The sequence below is a fragment of the Capra hircus genome, chromosome 28 (genome assembly GCF_001704415.2).
Source record: "Capra hircus breed San Clemente chromosome 28, ASM170441v1, whole genome shotgun sequence".
Lineage (NCBI taxonomy): Eukaryota > Metazoa > Chordata > Mammalia > Artiodactyla > Bovidae > Capra > Capra hircus.
This window is the reverse complement of record NC_030835.1, coordinates 2,406,312-2,425,484: the sequence shown is the minus strand read 5'-3', so window position 1 is coordinate 2,425,484 and position 19,173 is coordinate 2,406,312. Positions and strand designations below refer to the sequence as shown.

At 46.9% G+C, this 19,173-nt stretch overlaps 1 protein-coding gene across 1 annotated transcript in view; it reads right to left on the bottom strand.

Annotated features, from left to right (window-relative positions):
- VSTM4 (V-set and transmembrane domain containing 4) overlaps positions 1-19,173 on the bottom strand; it is a 79,488-nt gene that overhangs the window by 34,019 nt on the left and 26,296 nt on the right. The window contains exons 4-5 of the mRNA XM_018042498.1: positions 11,774-11,881; positions 6,225-6,258 (exon numbers count right to left, since the gene is read on the bottom strand). Of these exons, the coding sequence (XP_017897987.1) occupies positions 6,225-6,258; positions 11,774-11,881 (142 nt within the window). The remainder of the gene's footprint in view (positions 1-6,224; positions 6,259-11,773; positions 11,882-19,173) is intronic.

Sequence of the window (19,173 nt, the reverse complement as noted above, 5' to 3'; positions counted from 1 at the left end):
AGTGTTTGCACCAGAAAACATGAAGAAAGCTTGGACGACTTCAGCTGTAACTGTTATCAGCACAGATAACATAACGCCCACCTTAATTTCTCCCACTTGGAGATACTTTATTATCTCAAGTGCATAAGACGAGTTCAAGCAAAAGGTCAGGAAATGTGCTGGCTGGGAACTGCCTTTTTGTGCCCCATCCTCCCTCTTGACAGCTTGACTGAACTTGAAGAGAGGCCCCTGAGTGCGCCGAGGAGGAGTCACGGTGTGGGAGCTGCTGCTGCTACTGCCGCTAAGTCGCTTCAGTCGTGTCCGACTCTGTGCAACCCCATAGACGGCAGCCCACCAGGCTCCTCTGCCCAAGGGATTTTCCAGCCGAGAGTGGGAGCACGTCATACATCCACGAAATCAGTGGCCTTGCATTTCCAATCCGATTTTCTGGAGCTTTGGGGTACAGTTTCACAGTCATCCGCTGAGCTGCTCTCCAGATAGCTGAAATCTTGCAGCGCCCTGAGATGCTTGCTAAGGCCCAAGTGTCTGCTCCGGGAGAGGGTGATCCGCCGTGGGAAAGGAACAGTCCTCCAGCTCTGCAGGTCAAGGCCGCCCTCCCAGGAGACGGCAGTTTCCGACTTCAGGGCCGGCACACATGAAGATGAAACTTGTTTTCCTCCTGTTTGAACTTCTCTCAAAAAGTCAAGGAATCCCCTAGCGCCCCCATGTTCGGCCCCAGTCACCTGGCAAGGCCTCGCTCTCGGGACCACAGCCTCAAGGCCAGCACGCGGCCTCTTCCTGAGGGCCCCTCCCCTGCCTGCGCTCTCTGCCCATTCTCCCTTAGGAGGAAGTGGCCAGAGGACAAAGACAGACATTCATCCCAGTCGTGGCTTGAGGGGCCCAGGGGCCCGCTGCCATAGCACTGATTATGGAGCCCAGAGGTGGGAGCTCCCTGGCACAACAGGGACAGGAAAAAGAAACGCCTGGGCTATAGCGGCAGAGCACAGTTCAGGTCAAGGCCAGTCAAAACGGCAAGGGCTGACCGGTTCACAGGAGAGGCCCCGTGGCAGAGCACAGCCTGCACTAAGCAAATCAGCATGAGGTTCTTTACAGAAAGCTGAGTGCAAGCCAGAAGAGCGCCCAGGTGTAAGAGGGCAGATCCAGTCCCTGCAGGGTCCTGGGGTACGGTGAGAGAGGCAGGTTTTCCAGAGGCAGATCTGTGGGCTGGCCCAACAGGAGACAGGTCGCGGGACGAGCTTAGCTCAGGCACCCAGTCTCGCTGACGGCACCAGCGGGTCAAGGCGGCAGCATTTGAGTGGGACCTTGTGCTCATCTCTGACCTCTGGCTCTGCAGGACTGAGGGGAGACCAAGCTCTAATGCCCACGGGGCTAGGGTGACATCCTCACTGTACTTATAACATCAGCACCAGCTCAGAATAGACGCAACTGAGGGGAAATGAGGGAAGGGAAGGAAGCAGACTCCCGCACCGCTTGCTAAGGATTTAAGGCCAGACGCTAGATGCAAGTTCCGAGAAACACTGGCAGGCTGACCTCCCCACAGCCTATGGCGTCCCCCGAGCCATAACCTCTTCCAGTGTCTGAAATGCCAATACTGGAGCCTTTTCAGGGCATATGCTTAAAAAATTTTTTTTCCTGAGGCATAATTTCAGTTCAGTTCAGCTGCTCAGTCGTGTCTGACTCTTTGCGACCCCATGAATTGCAGCACGCCAGGCCTCCCTGTTCATTACCATCTCCCGGAGTTCACTCAGACTCACGTCCATCGAGTCCATGATGCCATCCAGCCATCTCATCCTCTGTCGTCCCCTTCTCCTCCTGCCCCCAATCCCTCCCAGCATCAGAGTCTTTTTCAATGAGTCAACTCTTCGCATGAGGTGGCCAAAGTACTGGAGTTTCAGCTTTAGCATCATGCCTTCCAAAGAAATCCCAGGGCTGATCTCCTTTAGAATGGACTGGTTGGATCTCCTTGCAGTCCAAGGGACTCTCAAGAGTCTTCTCCAACACCACAGTTCAAAAGCACCAATTCTTCGGCGCTCGGCCTCCTTCACAGTCCAACTCTCACATCCATACATGACCACAGGAAAAACCATAGCCTTGACTAGACGGACCTTAGTCGGCAAAGTATTGTCTCTGCTTTTGAATATGCTATCTAGGTTGGTCATAACTTTTCTTCCAAGGAGTAAGCGTCTTTTAATTTCATGGCTGCAGTCACCATCTGCAGTGATTTTGGAGCCCCCCAAAATAAAGTCTGACACTGTTTCCACTGTTTCCCCATCTATTTCCCATGAAGTGATGGGACCAGATGCCATGATCTTCGTTTTCTGAAGGTTGAGCTTTCAGCCAACTTTTTCGCTCTCCTCTTTCACTTTCATCAAGAGGCTTTTTAGTTCCTCTTCACTTTCTGCCATAAGGGTGGTGTCATGTGCATATCTGAGGTTCTTGATATTTCTCCCGGCAGTCTTGATTCTAGCTTGTGTTTCTTCCAGTCCAGCATTTCTCATGATGTACTCTGCATAGAAGTTAAATAAGCAGGGTGACAATATACAGCCTTGACATACTTCTTTTCCTATTTGGAACCAGTCTGTTGTTCCATGTCCAGTTCTAACTGTTGCTTCCTGACCTGCATACAGATTTCTCAAGAGGCAGGTCAGGTGGTCTGGTATTCCCATCTCTTTCAGAATTTTCCACAGTTTATTGTGATCTGCACAGTCAAAGGCTTTGGCATAGTCAAGAAAGCAGAAATAGATGTTTTTTTGGAACTCTCTTGCTTTTTCCATGATCCAGCGGATGTTGGCAATTTGATCTCTGGTTTCTCTGCCTTTTCTAAAACCAGCTTGAACATCAGGGAGTTCACGGTTCACGCATTGCTGAAGCCTGGCTTGGAGAATTTTGAGCATTACTTTACTAGCATGTGAGATGAGTGCAATTGTGCAGTAGTTTGAGCATTCTTTGGCATTTCCTTTCTTTGGAATTGGAATGAAAACTGACCTTTTCCAGTCCTGTGGCCACTGCTGAGTTTTCCAAATTTGCTGGCACACTGAGTGCAGCACTTTCACAGCATCATCTTTCAGGATTTGAAACAGCTCAACTGGAACTCCATCACCTCCACTGGCTTTGTTTGTAGTGATGCTTTCTAAGGCCCACTTGTGGCATAATTTACTCCCCATAAAATTCCCTGATCATAAGCATACGATTCAATAATTTCAGTAGATTTATAAAGTTGCACAACCATTGCCTCAATACAGGTTTAGAACATCTCTGTCACTCTACAAAAGTTTCCTCTTGCCAAATAAATAATAGTGAGTATGGCTGAGTCTATGTCTACTGTTTTAAGAAATCACCGCACTGTCTTTCCAAAGCGGCTACACCATTGTACATGCTCCTCAGCAATGTGCAGCCGCACCACATCCCGGCCAGCATCTGACACTGCCTTTTTCACCGCAGCATTGCAGTGGGCGTTTGGCGGCGTGGCATTCATTGTGGTTTTAATCACACTTGTTTGATACTAATGATATGCAGCACATTTTCATGAGCTTGTTAGCCATTTACATGTCTTCTTTAGGGAACTATCTATTCAAATCTTTTTGCTCATTTTTAAAATTGAGGTACAGTTGCTGTACGATCCTAATCAAGTTTCAGGTATACGACATAGTGATACACATTTTTAAAGGTTATATCCCATTTATACTTATTATAAAATATTGGGGAAAACCACTGGTTGTATCCCCTGTGTTGTTCCATATATCCTTGCGGTACACCTACTTTATGCAGAACAGTTTGTGCCTTTTAACCCTTTACCCCTATCTTGCCCCTCCTCCGTCCCTCTCCACACTGACTACCACGTTTGCTCTCTGTATCTGTGAATGTACTCCTTTTCATTACTATTATATTTACGAGTTTTTTAGTGTTTTGCTAACAATTTAATTTCTTGACTTATTACAGGTTATTCAGATTATACTGCTGCTGCTGCTGCTGAGTCGCTTCAGTCGTGTCCGACTCTGTGCGACCCCATGGACGGCAGCCCACCAGGTTCCCCCGTCCCTGGGATTCTCCAGGCAAGAACACTGGAGTGGGTTGCCATTTCCTTCTCCAATGCATGAAAGTGAGAACTGAAAGTGAAGTCACTCAGTCATATCCAACTCCCAGCAACCCCATGGACTGCAGCCCACCAGGCTCCTCCATCCATGGGATTTTCCAGGCAAGAGTACTGGAGTGGGGTACCATTGCCTTCTCTGTATTCAGATTATAGCTTTATTTTTAAATCAGTTTTGGAAAATTTTTGTTTTTCTAGGAATTTTTCCATTTCATCTACGTTGTCTAATTTGTTAGAATACATTTGGATTATAAGTATTATAACCTTTTCATTTTTATAGGGTTTGTAGGAACTTCTTTTTTCCTTCCTAATTTTGGTAATTGGTTTTCATCTTTCTTTTTTATTTTCGTGGACAATCTAACTTAAGGTTTGTCGGGTCCACTGACCTTTACAAAGAACCAACTCTGATTTCACTGATACTTCTCTCTGTGTACGCGTGTGTGCGTGCGCGCTCTCGTGAATGCGTTTTCCATGCTATTGATTTCTGTACTAATCTCTACTAACCCTAACCCTAACCCTAATCTCTACTATATTCTTTCTTCTTCTTACTTCAGATTTCACTCACACTTCTTTTTCTAGTTTCTTATGGTGAAAGCTTAACGCACCGACTTTAGACTTTTCTTCTTGTCTGATCTCGGCACCTAAGGGCCATGAATTCTTACATGAGCGTGGCTCTAGCTGCATCCTGCGGCTCTAGCTGCATCCTGCGGCTCTAGCTGCATCCAATGAGTTTTGATATGCTGTGTTTTCATTTTTATTTAATTCAAAATATTTTCTAATTTCTCTTTTGACTTCTTCTTTGACCCACACAGTATTTAAAAGTATGTTGTTTGAACTTTCAAAACATTGAGGAATTTCCCAGATTTCTTTCTGTCACGAATTTTTATTTTATTCTGTTGTGGTCAGAGGACAGACTTGGTATGATTTCTTACATAAATAAAATACCCAATTTTATAAAGATATGTTTTATGACCTAGTATATGGTCTATCCTAGAGAATGTTCCTAATACACTTGAGAAGAATATATTATGCAATCACTGGGCAAATCATTCTTACTTGTCACGTAAAATTGCTTCATCTTCTGTGTCCTGGTTGATTTTCTGCCTAGGTACTCTATCAATTACTGAGAGTGGAGCATTGGCACTTCCAGCTGTTGCTCTAGAATAATTGAAAATCTTTCAATTTTCCGTTTTTTGTTTTCCGTATGTTGAGGCTCTGTAGCTAGGCCCAGGCAACATGTCATATCATCCTGATGAGTTCATCTTTTATAATTAAAAAAACTTCCTTCTTCGTCTTTAGTAATATTTCTTGTCTTACAGGATATCTTATTTGATATTAACTACCACCTCTCTTGTTACTGTTTGTATAGAAAAATGCGCTGCTTCTTTCTGCCCTCCACGGATTTAGATGAAAAACTGCACTGTCATTCAAGTCTGTGTTTCCCTGTAGGTAATACATTGTTTCTCTTTGGTTGTTTTTAAGATTTTTTTCTTTGCCTTTGCCTCTCATAATTTTCTTCTTACTACCTTTCAGAGTCCTCCTTTGTTGGTCTCTTATATTATTTCCAGAATTGATAGTTATGCTTATTGGCAGGGAAGAAGAGCAGGGAGAAACTGATCTTACTCATCCTGTCTGGGAAAAAAGTCTCAAATTTCTAAATACTCTCGAGTTTGCAGTGTCTACTACAACTATTGTTACCTGCAAGGTGTGTCCCATCCACTAAAAGGCTGGCCTCTTGGCACAGCCATCACTAATGGACACATTCTGTAGAGTAGGGCACAGAACAAGTAGGCATTGGTGGAAGGGATCAGGGGTGTTTGTGGTCAGAAGGCATCAAGGTGGTTCAGTCCATCTGCCAGTCCCTTCCCACACTGGGGAGCAGGTGCCAAGCCTCCTCCAGCAGGCACACTGGGCCAGCATGAGTCACATGTGCACCGGCCCCTCTGGGAGTGAGAACCAGAGTCTGAAATCTGGACACATGTGAGTGCATGCAGAATACATGTTTTTAGGTCGATCTATAAACTAATATGCAGACCTTAAGATAAACATACGAATTTAAACAATTTCTTGGTAATATCAGAAGAAAGTAAAACAGCAAAGATTTTACATGGAAAAAGGAAGAAAATATTCTTACCTGTTCTGAGGGCATTTCACCAAATAGTGTCTCACTGTGAAAGGAAGAAGAAACAGAAGATGGTAAGTAAATACGACCTTAGAAACGTGTGCCCTGGAACTGCAGATGGTAAATACACTGTCTTAGACACGTGTGCCCCGGAACTGCTAGGAAATGCGGGTGGCCAGGTGTCGCCCAGCATTTGCACTAACCGCCTCTCCAGGTTATCTTTGGGTGAGCACAGGAGACTCACAGCAAGGACGCCACGGACACTTGACATCGTTCAAAACCTGGACCAAGCCAGGCATGGAGCCATGAACCTCGGACTTCCTGGTCACATAGCCCCCATGCTCTTTTTTTTTTTTTTGGCAAGCCAGGTTGAGTTGGATTCTAATCTGAAGAGTCCTGGAATGACAGAGTCACCCAATCTCAGAGCTCTGCCTTAGTTATGAGAAAGCGTTCTCAGGGCAACTTGTTTCCACTTAGATGCTCCTCTCTATAAAGTGGGTTTTCTTTCTATGATCAAAGCTCTTCCAGGACTGAAAGGAGGCCCTGGGAAAGATGATCTTTTTTTTTTTTTTTTTTGCAATGACATTCTCCACAGTAGGTAGCCTTCAGGGGGAAAAAAAAATTCTAGCTGAAGAGGAAAAATAAGAATACCTAGGCAATTATCCTAATAAGTGTCCAATCTAAGCTCACTGTTGAACTTACCTCAAATAGAAGTAAAGCTGAAACAGCCACAGGGCCCTGGAGTTGTGCAGGAAAGTGTTATATCAATGGCCCCAGTGAATCACACATTAATATCTTCTATCTCTCCACATGCTTATGTATTCCCTCCTACCCTGACACCGAGCTTGGCCATGCGATGAGCTTTGGCCAATGGAACATTAGCCAAAGAATCACAAGCAGAAGCATAAAAGGCCCTGTGCCTTGAGGCTTGTGCTCTCTCTCTCTCATTGCAGAGAACTCTTCTGTTACCGCACAGACAAGCCTGGCTAGCCCTCGGGAAGGTGAAACCACATGGAACAGACATGAGACGTCCCAGCTGAGGCCCCAAAGCAGCCAGGCCCCAGTGCCCACCAGCAGGCTGAAGCTGCGTAAGTGATCCAGTTGAGGCCAGAAGAACTGTTCAGCTGAGTCCAGGTCACCTTCCTGATCTGCAAACAAAACAGTTGTTTCAAGCTCCTGCACTTGAAGTGATCTGTGACGGAGGTGACCCATGCAGGCTCCAGACCAGGATGACAGAGTCTCAGCTTTGGGGAGTTCTTTTGGTTTATCTGATCCAACCCCTTGTTAGTAACTGAACTCTTTCTGCACTGTGTTCACTAAATACCTACTATTTGCTGGCTAATTTACAGTTGCAATAATAATAAAATCATAGTTCATATTTATTGAACTCACCATGTCTTCCTGGCACTATCCTAAGCTTACTATATAGGTCAGTGGTCTTTAGCCTGGGGTTTGCATACCCCTGGAAAGAACAGTTTTAAGGACATCATTTTCTGCATCCTCACCTCCCATGGTATTCTTTCCTTAGAATTCATTCCCCTGGAACTTGCCCTAGCTCTGGCTGTATTCCTTTCCCTCCCTCCCTGTTAAATGAGCCTTTCTCCTTCATAAAATTAAGGCATTCCTCTCACCCATCCTGACTTGTACTACAGAGACCTGTCCTGGGGCTTAAAGCCAGTGGGCACGTCAATGGCCTCAATGAATCAATAAATGATTTGGACTATCGGTGTCAGTGTTGAGAAAGCAAATGACTAATGACTGGGCACATAAACTTTTCACTAGAGGAGAGGTTTCCAATGTTTTGCTTTCAACAAGGATTGAAATATGAGCTAACCCAGTTGTCAGCTGGTAGAGAATTAAAATAATTTTCCATGATAGATCATTATGACTTTTGACATATAACCTGAAAGCAGTTTAAAGTATTGAGTAGTGTAGGGAAACCATCCATTCCTGCCTCTTTTCATACTGAGGTTTTGCAGAGCTAACATCTATTTACAATATAAGAATAGAAATGATGCCTCAATTCTATTACTACGTAAATCCATACAAGGCTATATGAAGTAAAGTAAGAATCCATTTCCAATAACATTTTACTTCTTGTGTTATTAATTATTTATCTAAATTTATAATATATTTATGTGGTTTTGATTAATTTTATATTCATTTTCTAAATCTTTACTAATCACGCAATATTTACTGAAAACTCAATCCAAAAAACAATTTAATACCTAGAGACCTGTGGAATAAGGACATCTTTAAAACCTTAATGCAAAATTTTATACACATACTATTTTACAGAGAAATATAACTAGACCTCGCTTGGAGTCTCCCTTACACATGCATAGCATAATCACTGCTGATGACAACTGCGTCACCTGTGTTAGCTAGGGGTCCCCAGAAGCAGAGTTTGTCTATAAGACAAGGATTCAAGTGCAGAGTCTATGTGGGAAGGAATCCTGGGAAACCCACTGGTGAGTGAGGAAGGGAGACCAGGAAGAGGAGAAAAGCAATAAAGGGTGGTTCTGGAGCCAGTCTCCACCACGGGCCATAGCTTAGTACCCAGGGCTCTTGACTCAAAGGCTCTCGGTGCCACACAAGGCAACCGCTGTACACAGAGGCATAGAAGCAGAAATTCAGGATGTGGTGCTTTTAAATGGTAATGTGTGATCTTCCGGACTCTGAGGACTCCAAAAGGAAGGGCTGTTTCTCTCACCTCTTCTAATAGGAAGATACCTGGGAGCCCAAGGTTCTGGCCACCTTTCTCTGCCTCCTCAGCTCGGGCCACACTATATGCACTGCATGGCTAAGGGTCCCAGATAACACACCCAGGCTGAAGGCTGTCATCCCCCCGGGCCTGTCCCTGTCACAGCCATGCCCCCATCCTGCCAGTCCCTGGAGCAATGTTAGGGCCTCTGAGATCTGCTCCTGAGGGTCTGGCCAATCTGCTCTAAGGCTACCATGTCCAGGTGAGGGCTAACCCCAGTTGTACCAGACCAATGCCAAGCCCCAAGTTGTTGTGGGAGCTATGAGTTGCTATCTAGGAAGGACCTCAGCAACAACCACATGGAAGGCTAAAGGAAAACTCTTCAGCAAGGTCCGTCCCCAGATGGCTGAGGTTTTCTTGAGCAGAAACACGAAGGCTGGGATGGGGCTGGGCTTGGGCTCTCCCACTCCCTTGTTTGGGGACTTGGACAAGCTCCCCAGCTGTGTCCTTAGTCAAAAGGGAGCAACAAGGGCTGTTGTTCGGGCTGGCAGTAAGGATTCATGAGAATGTGGAGGGACCAACAAGGGGTCTAGCCTGCAGTGGGTGCTCAGGCTAAGCCCTTGACAGCTCACAGGGTTTCAGATGCTGCATGTAGGTACACATGAGGCCATCTGGGCCCACTCCCAGGGGGTTGAGGGCAGCTAAGACCTGGGTTCCCAGTGGCTCTTGGAGGGGCCTGGAGTATGTGTCCTGGTCTGCCTTTTTGACTCTGGAATAGAAGGACTTTTACTGAACTACCTATGTGGCTCTGTTTCCCTGCTCCTGCCCACAGCCTAACAGGACTTGCAGCTCCAGGCAGATTTCTCCATTATGCGCCTGAGCCCAGGAAGAGATGCCTTTACAGCAAAACAGGCTTGGGGACTGCCCATGTGGCATCCGAACTCCAGCAGCTGGGAGCAAAGCAGCTGGGAGACAAAGCCGTTTGCCCACCATTTGGTGAGCAGCTGTCATCTGCCAAATTCCAAGCAGAATGGGTCAGAGGCACGGTCCCTGCCTTGCACGCTATCCGCCTGCAGGGAGGCAAACACATTTGCACGTGTGCAACACGCACCACGAGTTCATCAAAGTCATCAGGGGTCTGCAACAGGAGAAAAGGCTGCACACGTGGAGAAGGCGGGCACAGGCATGGAGGGGGGCGCCTGGAACGCCGCACACACGCGCCAAGCAGAGTGGGCAGGGCTCGGGCTGTGGAGAACGGACCTGCCTATAGCTCTGGCTCTGTCTCCAGTGCTTCGGGCTCCGTGCTCCCATCCGGGTCATCATCACTCTTCTCCACTCTACTCAGGCCCTGGAGGCCGACCTCTACGCACTTCCCTCTGGCTTCAGGTCTGTGTGGCAGGACCAAAGGAAAGCATCCCCGGGTCATGTGAAGGAGGAGGGCAGGGAGGGGCTGAGTAGAGGCTCCTGGCTCACTCCCTGCTCCCGCCTGGTTTGGCCTGGCTAGGTCCTTCCGAGGCTCCTAGTGGTGACTACTCTCTGAAAGCTGCAGCTCTCACACGTTCCAGAACCTCTCCTCCTCTTGTCCCCTAAGGTCTAGGGTGGACACAGCATCCCATGGGTGCTGGTTCCTGAGGGCCTCCCTCTCCATCTCTCCCTGGTTCCCTTAGCCCTGCCTCTGCAGAGAATCCCCTCTAGAAATGCTGCCCAGTGTCCCTGTTTCATCTGCCCCTTAAGCCATGAGCTCCAAATGTAATACTTGCCAGCTTTATGAACTTAGGCTAACAGTAACCATTATACATGTTAATAACTATACCCACATGTCATCATAAATACAGGGTGCTGACAGGGAACCAGAATGTGTTAAGGGTTTCATTTGTGTTTTTCTAACTTAATCCTCACAACAGTCCTGTGAGACAGATACACTGCTGTACTCCTCACTACTTAGACGGAGAAGGTGAGACATGGCAGGTAAGTCATCAGATAGGACATGAAGAGTTGTCACTGAACTGGAGTTATTTTAATTCCAAAGCCCAGCTATTACCCAGGTCATCTCTGGGAGCTGCACTGTCCCCGTCTATTTCAGAAATTCCTAAGTGGAAGGGCACAGGAAGGGTATTTCAGAGGAAACACACAGGAGCTGATGGAAACGTGTCATGGAGGCTTGGTGAGAGGAGGGGGCTAGGGAGAGAGAGCAGGCAGTATTCATAGGGAGATAAGAGTCAGTCGCAATGACTGCAGTCCCTAAGGAAGAAAGGTCAAAGCAGGAAGGGGCTGAAGACAGAATCCAGGGGGCATGGATATCAACAAGGAAGGAGGCGGAATGAAGTGAATGCTCAGACTGGACAGGAGAAGGGGAGGGAAGCCTTTCTAATCCCTGCCAGGCACAGTGTCCGATGCCGTAATTAAATTAAGAACACACAGCAATATTCAGTCTAAAGAAGGTGGTGTCCATTCCATGTCATTTAATAAAATAAGAAAGCCCAAGTTCAGAATTCGTAAGGAATGTGTCTAAAAACCCAGTCTTAAGCAGCAGAACCAGAATCAAAGCCAGGGTCATTGGACTCCACAGACTCTTCTGAGAGGAAGAGAGAGGTTAAGGGTGCTCAGAAACCGCAGAAGGAAGGGATTTAAGAAAAGGGGGGGGGGCTGCAATGATGTCAACAGTGGTTACGGGTGATTGTAGCAGAGTTTAAGGGAGACATACCTCCCCCACTCACTTTGCTTACCAGTCACAGGTAAATAACCCCCGACGCAGGATGCGTTTTTCAACCAAAGTGATACTTTGCCCGGCCGCCTTCCGTCTGTCTGTGGTTTGCTTCCGCTCCCACTCCAGACATGACTTTATCCATGCTCTTACCTCTGGATTTCCTCTTGCTAAACACAGACTGCCAGATGATGGTCAGGGTGAAGAGCAGGACGCTGAGAATCCCCACACAGCACACGAGGACAGCGTACACGTAGAGATCTGAAAGGCAGGGGCACGAAGGTCACCGCCAGGACAGGCCGCCCAGAGCAGGCGCCCCAGACAAAGAGCTCCACACAGCATCAGAGTGCAACTCGGAACGACCCACGCCTACATGTGAAGGAGACACAGGAAAACCGCTGGGAGAAGAGAAGCGAAACCTTTGAGATCAAGAACTAAGCAGAGAATATTTAGACTTAACACCAAAGCATTACTAAAATAAGGAACATTTATTGAACCGGGTTTCATCAAAACTTAAGACTTGTGTTCTATAAGTATCCATATGAAGAATGAGATGTCCCATGTACACATCAGAATAACCAAATAAAACTAGGAAGATAACAGATGCGGATGAGGATAGGAGTAAACTGGGTCACTCGGACCTTGCTGGTGAGAAAGTAAAATGGTACAGCCACTTCTGAAAACAGTGTGGCAGTTTCTAAAAGGACACACCAATAACTCCCATGCAGCTCAGCAGTCACTCTCTGGAGGCACTCGTTCAGAGCAATGAAAACTTCAGTTCACACAAAAACCCAGCTGTGCATGTTTGTAGCGGTTTTACTCATAACAGCCCCAGATTGGAAACCGCCCAGATGTTCTTCAGTGGGTGAATGGTTAAACAGCACTCCATCCACACTATGAAACACCTCTCAGTGATAAAAGGGAACAACTCTTAGCACGGTCTTATACTAAGTGAGGAAAAAATCCCCCCACATTACATACTGTATGATTTTATTTACACAAAGTATTTTGGACTGACAAAAATGGTAGCAATGGAGAACAGATTAGTGGTTCCCAGGGATTAAGGAGGGAGTGGGTGGGAAAAAAGTGGGTCTTGCTATCAGGGAGCCTTGTAGTGAATATTCCGTATCTCAGCTGTATCCGTGTCAATATCCTGGGTGCAATGTCATACTGCAGTCTTTCCAGATGATGCCTTGAGAGAAACTGGATAAAAGGGTGAAACTGGTACAAGGAATCTCTGTATTACTTATTAGAAATATACATCAATCTACAAATGTCTCAAAATAAGCTTGCTTTAGAGTCCAAAGTTTAAATCATGTTCATATCTATCTTAAACCAGGTGCTATTAAAAAAATACCAAAGACCAGGTGAATTAGATGACAAAAATTTATTTCTCACTGTTCCAGCAACTAGAAAGCCCAAGGTCAAGGCACTGGCAGGTCCAGTGTCTGATAAGGACTCTATTCCTGGTTTGGAGACTTCTTCTCCTGGTATCCTCACGTGAAGGAGAACAGAGAGAGAGCAAGCAAGCTCTCACAGGTCCCCTCATATAAAGACACTCATCCCATTCACGAGGGCTCAATGCTCATGACCTCATTACCCCCCCCCCCGCCCCCAATCCCTACCTCCTGATACCATCACATTAAGGGTTAGGATTTCAATACACAGATTTTAGGGGACACGAACATTTAGCCCATAACAATATATACAGCCATTTCTTAAACTCCAGTGATCAACTTATTAATCCAATTGATAAAATGCCCAAACTGCCCAAAAACTGAAAGGGAAACTGGAAGCATTATCTAAAGCTTCTGCGAAGCAAAAATAAAGTGAAAGTGAAAGTGTGAGTCCCTCAGTCCTGCCCGGCTCACGTCCCGTCTCTGCTACAGACCCCATGGTCTGTAGCCCGCCAGGCTCCTCCGAGTCCAGTCCAGTGAGCGGGCTGCTGAAAGAAACTGAAGAAGACCTAAATAAATGGCAAGACATAACACGTTTATGAATTGTATGTCTCCACAGTTTGTGATGTCAACATTTCCAAACTGATCAGTAAGTTTGGTGGTGGTGGTGGTTTAGTTGCTAAGTCATTTCTGACTTTTGCAACCCCATGGACTGTAGCCCATCAGGCTCCCCTGTTCATGGGATTTCCCAGGTTGCCATTTCTTTCTCCAGGAGATCTTCCCAACTCAGGGATCAAACCCCAAGTCTTCCACACTGCAGGCAGCTTCTTTACCATCTGAGCTACCAGGAAAGCTCACAAACCAAAAAGCCACAGATATTTGAACTTTGTAAATGTTTGAACTTATCAAAAATACTTCTCTGCTGACTTGAATGTTTTTAGCCAACAGACATATTCAGCCTGGAATCAAGATCGGAATCAAGCTGGAATCAAGATTGCAGGGAGAAATATCAATAACCTCAGATATGCAGATGACACCACCCTTATGGAAGAAAGTGAAGAGGAACTAAAGAGCCTCTTGATAAAAAAAAGTAAAAGAGGAGAATGAAAAAGCTGGCTTAAAACTCAACATTCAAAACACTAAGATCATGGCATCTGGTCCCATCACTTCATGGGAAATAGACGGGAAACAATGGAAACAATGACAGACTTTATTTTCTTGGGCTCTAAAATCACTGCAGATGGTGACTGCAGCCATGAAATTAAAAGACGCTTACTCCTTGGAAGAAAAGCCATGACCAACCTAAACAGCATATTAAAAAGCAGACACATTACTTTACCAACAAAGGTCCATATAGTCAAGGCTATGGTTTTTCCAGTAGTCACGTATGGATGTGAGAGTTGGACCATAAAGAAAGCTGAGTGCTGAAGAATTGATGCTTTTGAACTGTGGTGTTGGAGAAGACTCTTGAGAGTCCCTTGGACAGCAAGATCAAACCAGTCATTTCTAAAGGAAATCAGTCCTGAATATTCATTGGAAGGACTGATGCCAAAGCTCCAATACTTTGGCCACCTGATGCGAAGAGCTGACTGACTGGGAAAGACCCTGATGCTGGGAAAGATGAAGGCAGGAGGAGAAGGGGACAGCAGAGGATGAGACGGTTGGATGGCATTGCTGACTCAATAGGCATGGGTCTGAGAAAGCTGCAGGAATTGGTGATGGACAAGGAGACCTGGTGCGCTGCAGTCCATGGGGCTGCAAAGAGAGACACGACTGAGGGACTGAACTGAACTGATATTCAGTTTGCTTCTAAGTACAGAAATATAATAATGAACATCCAAATGTCTTCTTGTCAAGAAATCAGAGGGCTACATGGTACCCAAACCACAGAAATATGTGCCCAGTACCAGAAACACACAGAAGAGGGACCCATCCAGCTCGGGGAGGTTTGCAGGAACCACTGTGATAAGCTGTAGTTAAAATAACATAGAAAATGCAAAAATGCAGAGAGAGGATAAAAGCAGAAAAAGAAAGAGAGAAGTCAACAGCCATCCATCACTCTGAGGTGCTACAGTTTATGATGTATATGCATATAGCTTTAAGATCATAACTGTTTTATACCTTGTTTTTTATTTTTTCTCATTAGGATCTTTTCAAAGAGTTATTTTAATTTTGAAAAATATGATAAAAGTTTCCGCCATGAATACATCATCATGAGTAACTTAGTATCTTATCATTGGCTACTCAAAGTGTTCCTAACTTCCCTATAAGAAATGATTCTAAAGATGAGTATTCATAACCTTAAAGTTTAATGACTCTCTCACATTGTGTTCTCAAGATTTAAGTTCCTGGATGTGGAATTGCTGAGTTGGCAAGAATGCACATTTGTAAAGCCATCAGGACAGGGAGAAGCAGCTGGTTAAGTGCTGAAGCTGAAAGAGCAAGCCGTAAGCCTCCTGGGGTGGCTGGCTTGCATGGAAGCCTGGAGAAGCAAGGGAACAGAATCACACATCTCAGGGTCCCCTGGGAGGCCCTAGGTAGTCCCATCCCTGGAGAGCCTCCCTTGGTCTCAGGCTCAGCCAGCATATTCACCTAAGCTAGCCTGAGTTAGCTTCTTAGAAGGCAACTTCGAAGCCTAGACTAAAAATAAGCTAAGTATCAATAGAAAGGGGCTTTCCTGGTGTCTCAGAGGGTAAAGAATCTGCTTGCAATACAGGAGAGCTGGGTTCAATCAACAGAAAGCAGAGCAGGACAAGGTTGCTGGGGACGGAAGCACGTCCGGCAATATTTAGGGAGCAGGGCAGCTGGCTGGGTGCAATAGAGAGAGAACCTACAAATGGAGCGGGAGCCAGGCACAGGAGCCGAGGAGGACCGAGTGAGAGCTGTGGAAGCCGAGCCAGGAGAATGTCACAAGAAAGCTCCCCCAGTCGCGTCCAGTGCTACTGGTAACCACCATTGGGTTTTCCCACTAGGAAGCTATTGGAAAAGCCCTGGAGGAAAGCCCCTTTTGTAGGATGGTGGGGACAAAGCCAGATAACTGGAGTCAAGGAGCTCAGTGGGGTATGAGGAGACACAGAGAAAACCGTCTCCCACAAGTGAGATCAAAACTGCCTTTCTAAAGAGATGCCTGTGTCTCAGATGCGTGGGCTCTGCAGCTTAATGCAGCAGAGAACTCTGGAAGCGGGCAGTTAGGGGGACCAGCTTGGGCTTCCACTGAACATGAAGTTCCAAGGGACAGAGCAGAGGTCGCAGCCTGGGACTCATGACAGGATACAGGACAGGCCAGAACATGAATGACATACGGCCAGCCCTGGGTTCACACACTGCTGAGCAAACTATTCCGGGAACAGGACTACAGAGCTGTTTCTGGCCCTAGAGGCTGAGAAACAACACAAAGTGCCAGGCAGGCAGAACGCGGGCAGGTGGGTGCAGCAGCTGTCTCAAAAGGATTCCGAGACTCAGGCCCCGGGAGCAAAAGGCAATGGCAACTGGGCTTCAGGATTGGGATGGACAGAAGAGCTCTCTTCCTTAAGTTTCTGTGTCGATGGAGCAGAGCCACCTGAGTCACGAGTTCCCCTCTTCATCAGATGGTGTCTCTGGTTTCAGGACTGCAGGAACCAAAGAGGGATGAGGTCGCAGGGAGGCTCTTCCACCAGTGTCCCCCAAAACCTCCTACAGACATCTGTGGCTCACTCTCAGGCAGGAGGCACCGGGCTCCAGGAGGCCCACGTGACAGTTTCAGATCACAGCCTCCTCCGCGTGCACAGAGGGCCTCTCCACAGGCAGCCACGGCTGCAGAGTCATGGACCATCTGGCCAGTCCGGAAGGCTCAGCTGCACCACCAAACACACAGGCCCTCCGGGCTGTGGACACTGGCCAGCAGGCACCAGCCACCCTCACGTGGGTCCCCACAGGCTTAGCACAGAGCAGGCCTGCTCTACTGTGCTCTCAAAGCCACAGGAACATGACACAGTATCACCTTTCAGGAGGAGATAAAGCTCAGGAACACCTGAGGTTTCCCTGGATTGGGTAGCATCCCGGTTGCTGGTTTTTCCCTCTGTTTTCAAGCATCCCTTTGCTGCAGAAAGGCTATCTCCCTGCTGGAACTGCTCAGAACACTAAAACCACCTCCCCTGTCTTTCTCAGAAAACAAAGGTTAAACCCTGAGCCATCGGAAACGATGACTAAGACTCCAGGATGGTCTTTGCCAGCAAGCTAGAGCCGAAGTGTTCCCCGGGTGACACAGTATGGTTCCAGATGCCGTTCTCAGGCTGGATACTGGCCCACAGTTGCCCAATCTTTCACCTTTTCCTTTACTTTTTATATAAACGCCTCTCTCATTATAAATGTTAGCTCAGAGGTTGTAAAACTCGGGCCAGGCCAAACAATGCTTGTCCGGAGGCTGAATCCTCACCTTCAGGTTCAAGCTGAACAAAACATCTACACTTAACCAAATCCGGGCTTAGCTTTTCAAATACCACGTACACCTGAACATTCAAAATAATTCTAAAAATCTTGCTATGTTCTCCGACATCACGTGCAGTTTCATCTTCTGCTGCTGGACTTCCAAAGACACCAACGTCTTTGTTAGATTCAACTGCAAGCCGCCATGCAGAAAGTTGTCTCCCCACCGCCCCTAGCCCAGGCCTCCCTGAAGCAGATGGCAGGGCCAGCAGGCTGGAGTGATGTGCACGCTCCCGGGAGGCCCAGATGTGGTGCGCTGTGCCTGCACGCCAGCTCCCATCCGTTCAGAGAGCCCGGCCACACCAGGCCAGGCCAGGCAGAGCAGTCCCCATGAAAGGCAGCCTGCGCACCTGTTGCTGGGCAACCAGGAGCCTGGCTGGAGAATTCAGCACTGCTTTGAAACCCAGTGACCCCAGCATTCCTCAGCACAGGGAAGAAGCTCAACTCCCCCCGGGCCACTGGATCCAGAAAATTAATGTCCATCCTCAATATTTCCAAGGCAACTACAAATCCCTATTTTGCAGTTCTGTGGAGAAAACCAGGTCCTTCTACTCACGTTTTTATCCAGCCGGTAATAATATCTTGCTTGGGGCGAAATACCTGAGCTATAGCCCGGAGGGAGTTTGGCCTACTCCAGCATCTCACCAAGAGGCCTGACAATGCTTTTTTCGTGGTGCAGGTATGCAGCCAGGCTGAGCGGAGTCCCAGGAGGACAGATATCCGTCCTCAAGCGCTGCCGCTGCTCTCCCATCCAGGAACGAAAGGGCAAAGGCCTGGGATCAGACGCCAGCGAGTTTCAGCTGTACCCCTGACCTCGTCAGCACTGTGGCTGGGTTACAAAAGCAAAACCCACAGATGCTGCTGCTGCCGAAATCACAAGGAAAGAGCACTTTGGACACAGCTGCTCTGAGGCAGGATATACACTGAGAATCCCAGTCCTCCTTTTCTGTAGAAACCGAATCCTCTGTGTGGAGAAGACCATGGGCTACAGATTGGTGTAGAGTTAGATTGAGAGTAACCCTGATATTCTGTAGTCATACATGAACTAAAAAGTAAGCATTAATTATACAAAATGTTTTAGAGATTGCGATTGTACAGCAAGGTGTGTGTGTACAGACTTTTAAATGCTACAGTCTTTCCAAATATATAAAGTCTTGGGTTTGGGGCCATAGTATTTTCAAACGGTCCTCGGATCACTTGCACCAGAAACACCTCAAGCCCTGATGAAGTGCAAATTCTTTGATCTCTTCCTAAATGTAATAATCAGATTACTGGCAGGGGTGGGAGTGGGGGGCAACCCAAAGTCTGGGTTGCTAACAACACCCCCCAGGGTATCCTTATGCATCGGATGATAAACAGGGCTCCTCCTGGCACATCTGCCAGTGACCTGTCTTAGAGAGCCCCAGGATATCTCCAGACGTGCCCCGCTTCCCACTGCCTGGGTTATAGGGCAGCCTCAGAATATGGGCACATCAATTGCTTTTTCTACTGCCTCACTCTGTGAGGATGAAAGTCACACATCTCTTTGCTAACAAATGGGTATTCACTGAATGAAAGGCTAAGGGAGGGAACTGTGGATTATTTTACTTGGAGAAGATCATTAAATACAGAAAAAGCCATCTACAAAACGTGCAGAAGAAAAGGCAGGGAATACAAAGAATCACTGTTACAGTAACGTGCAACCTGAGAAAT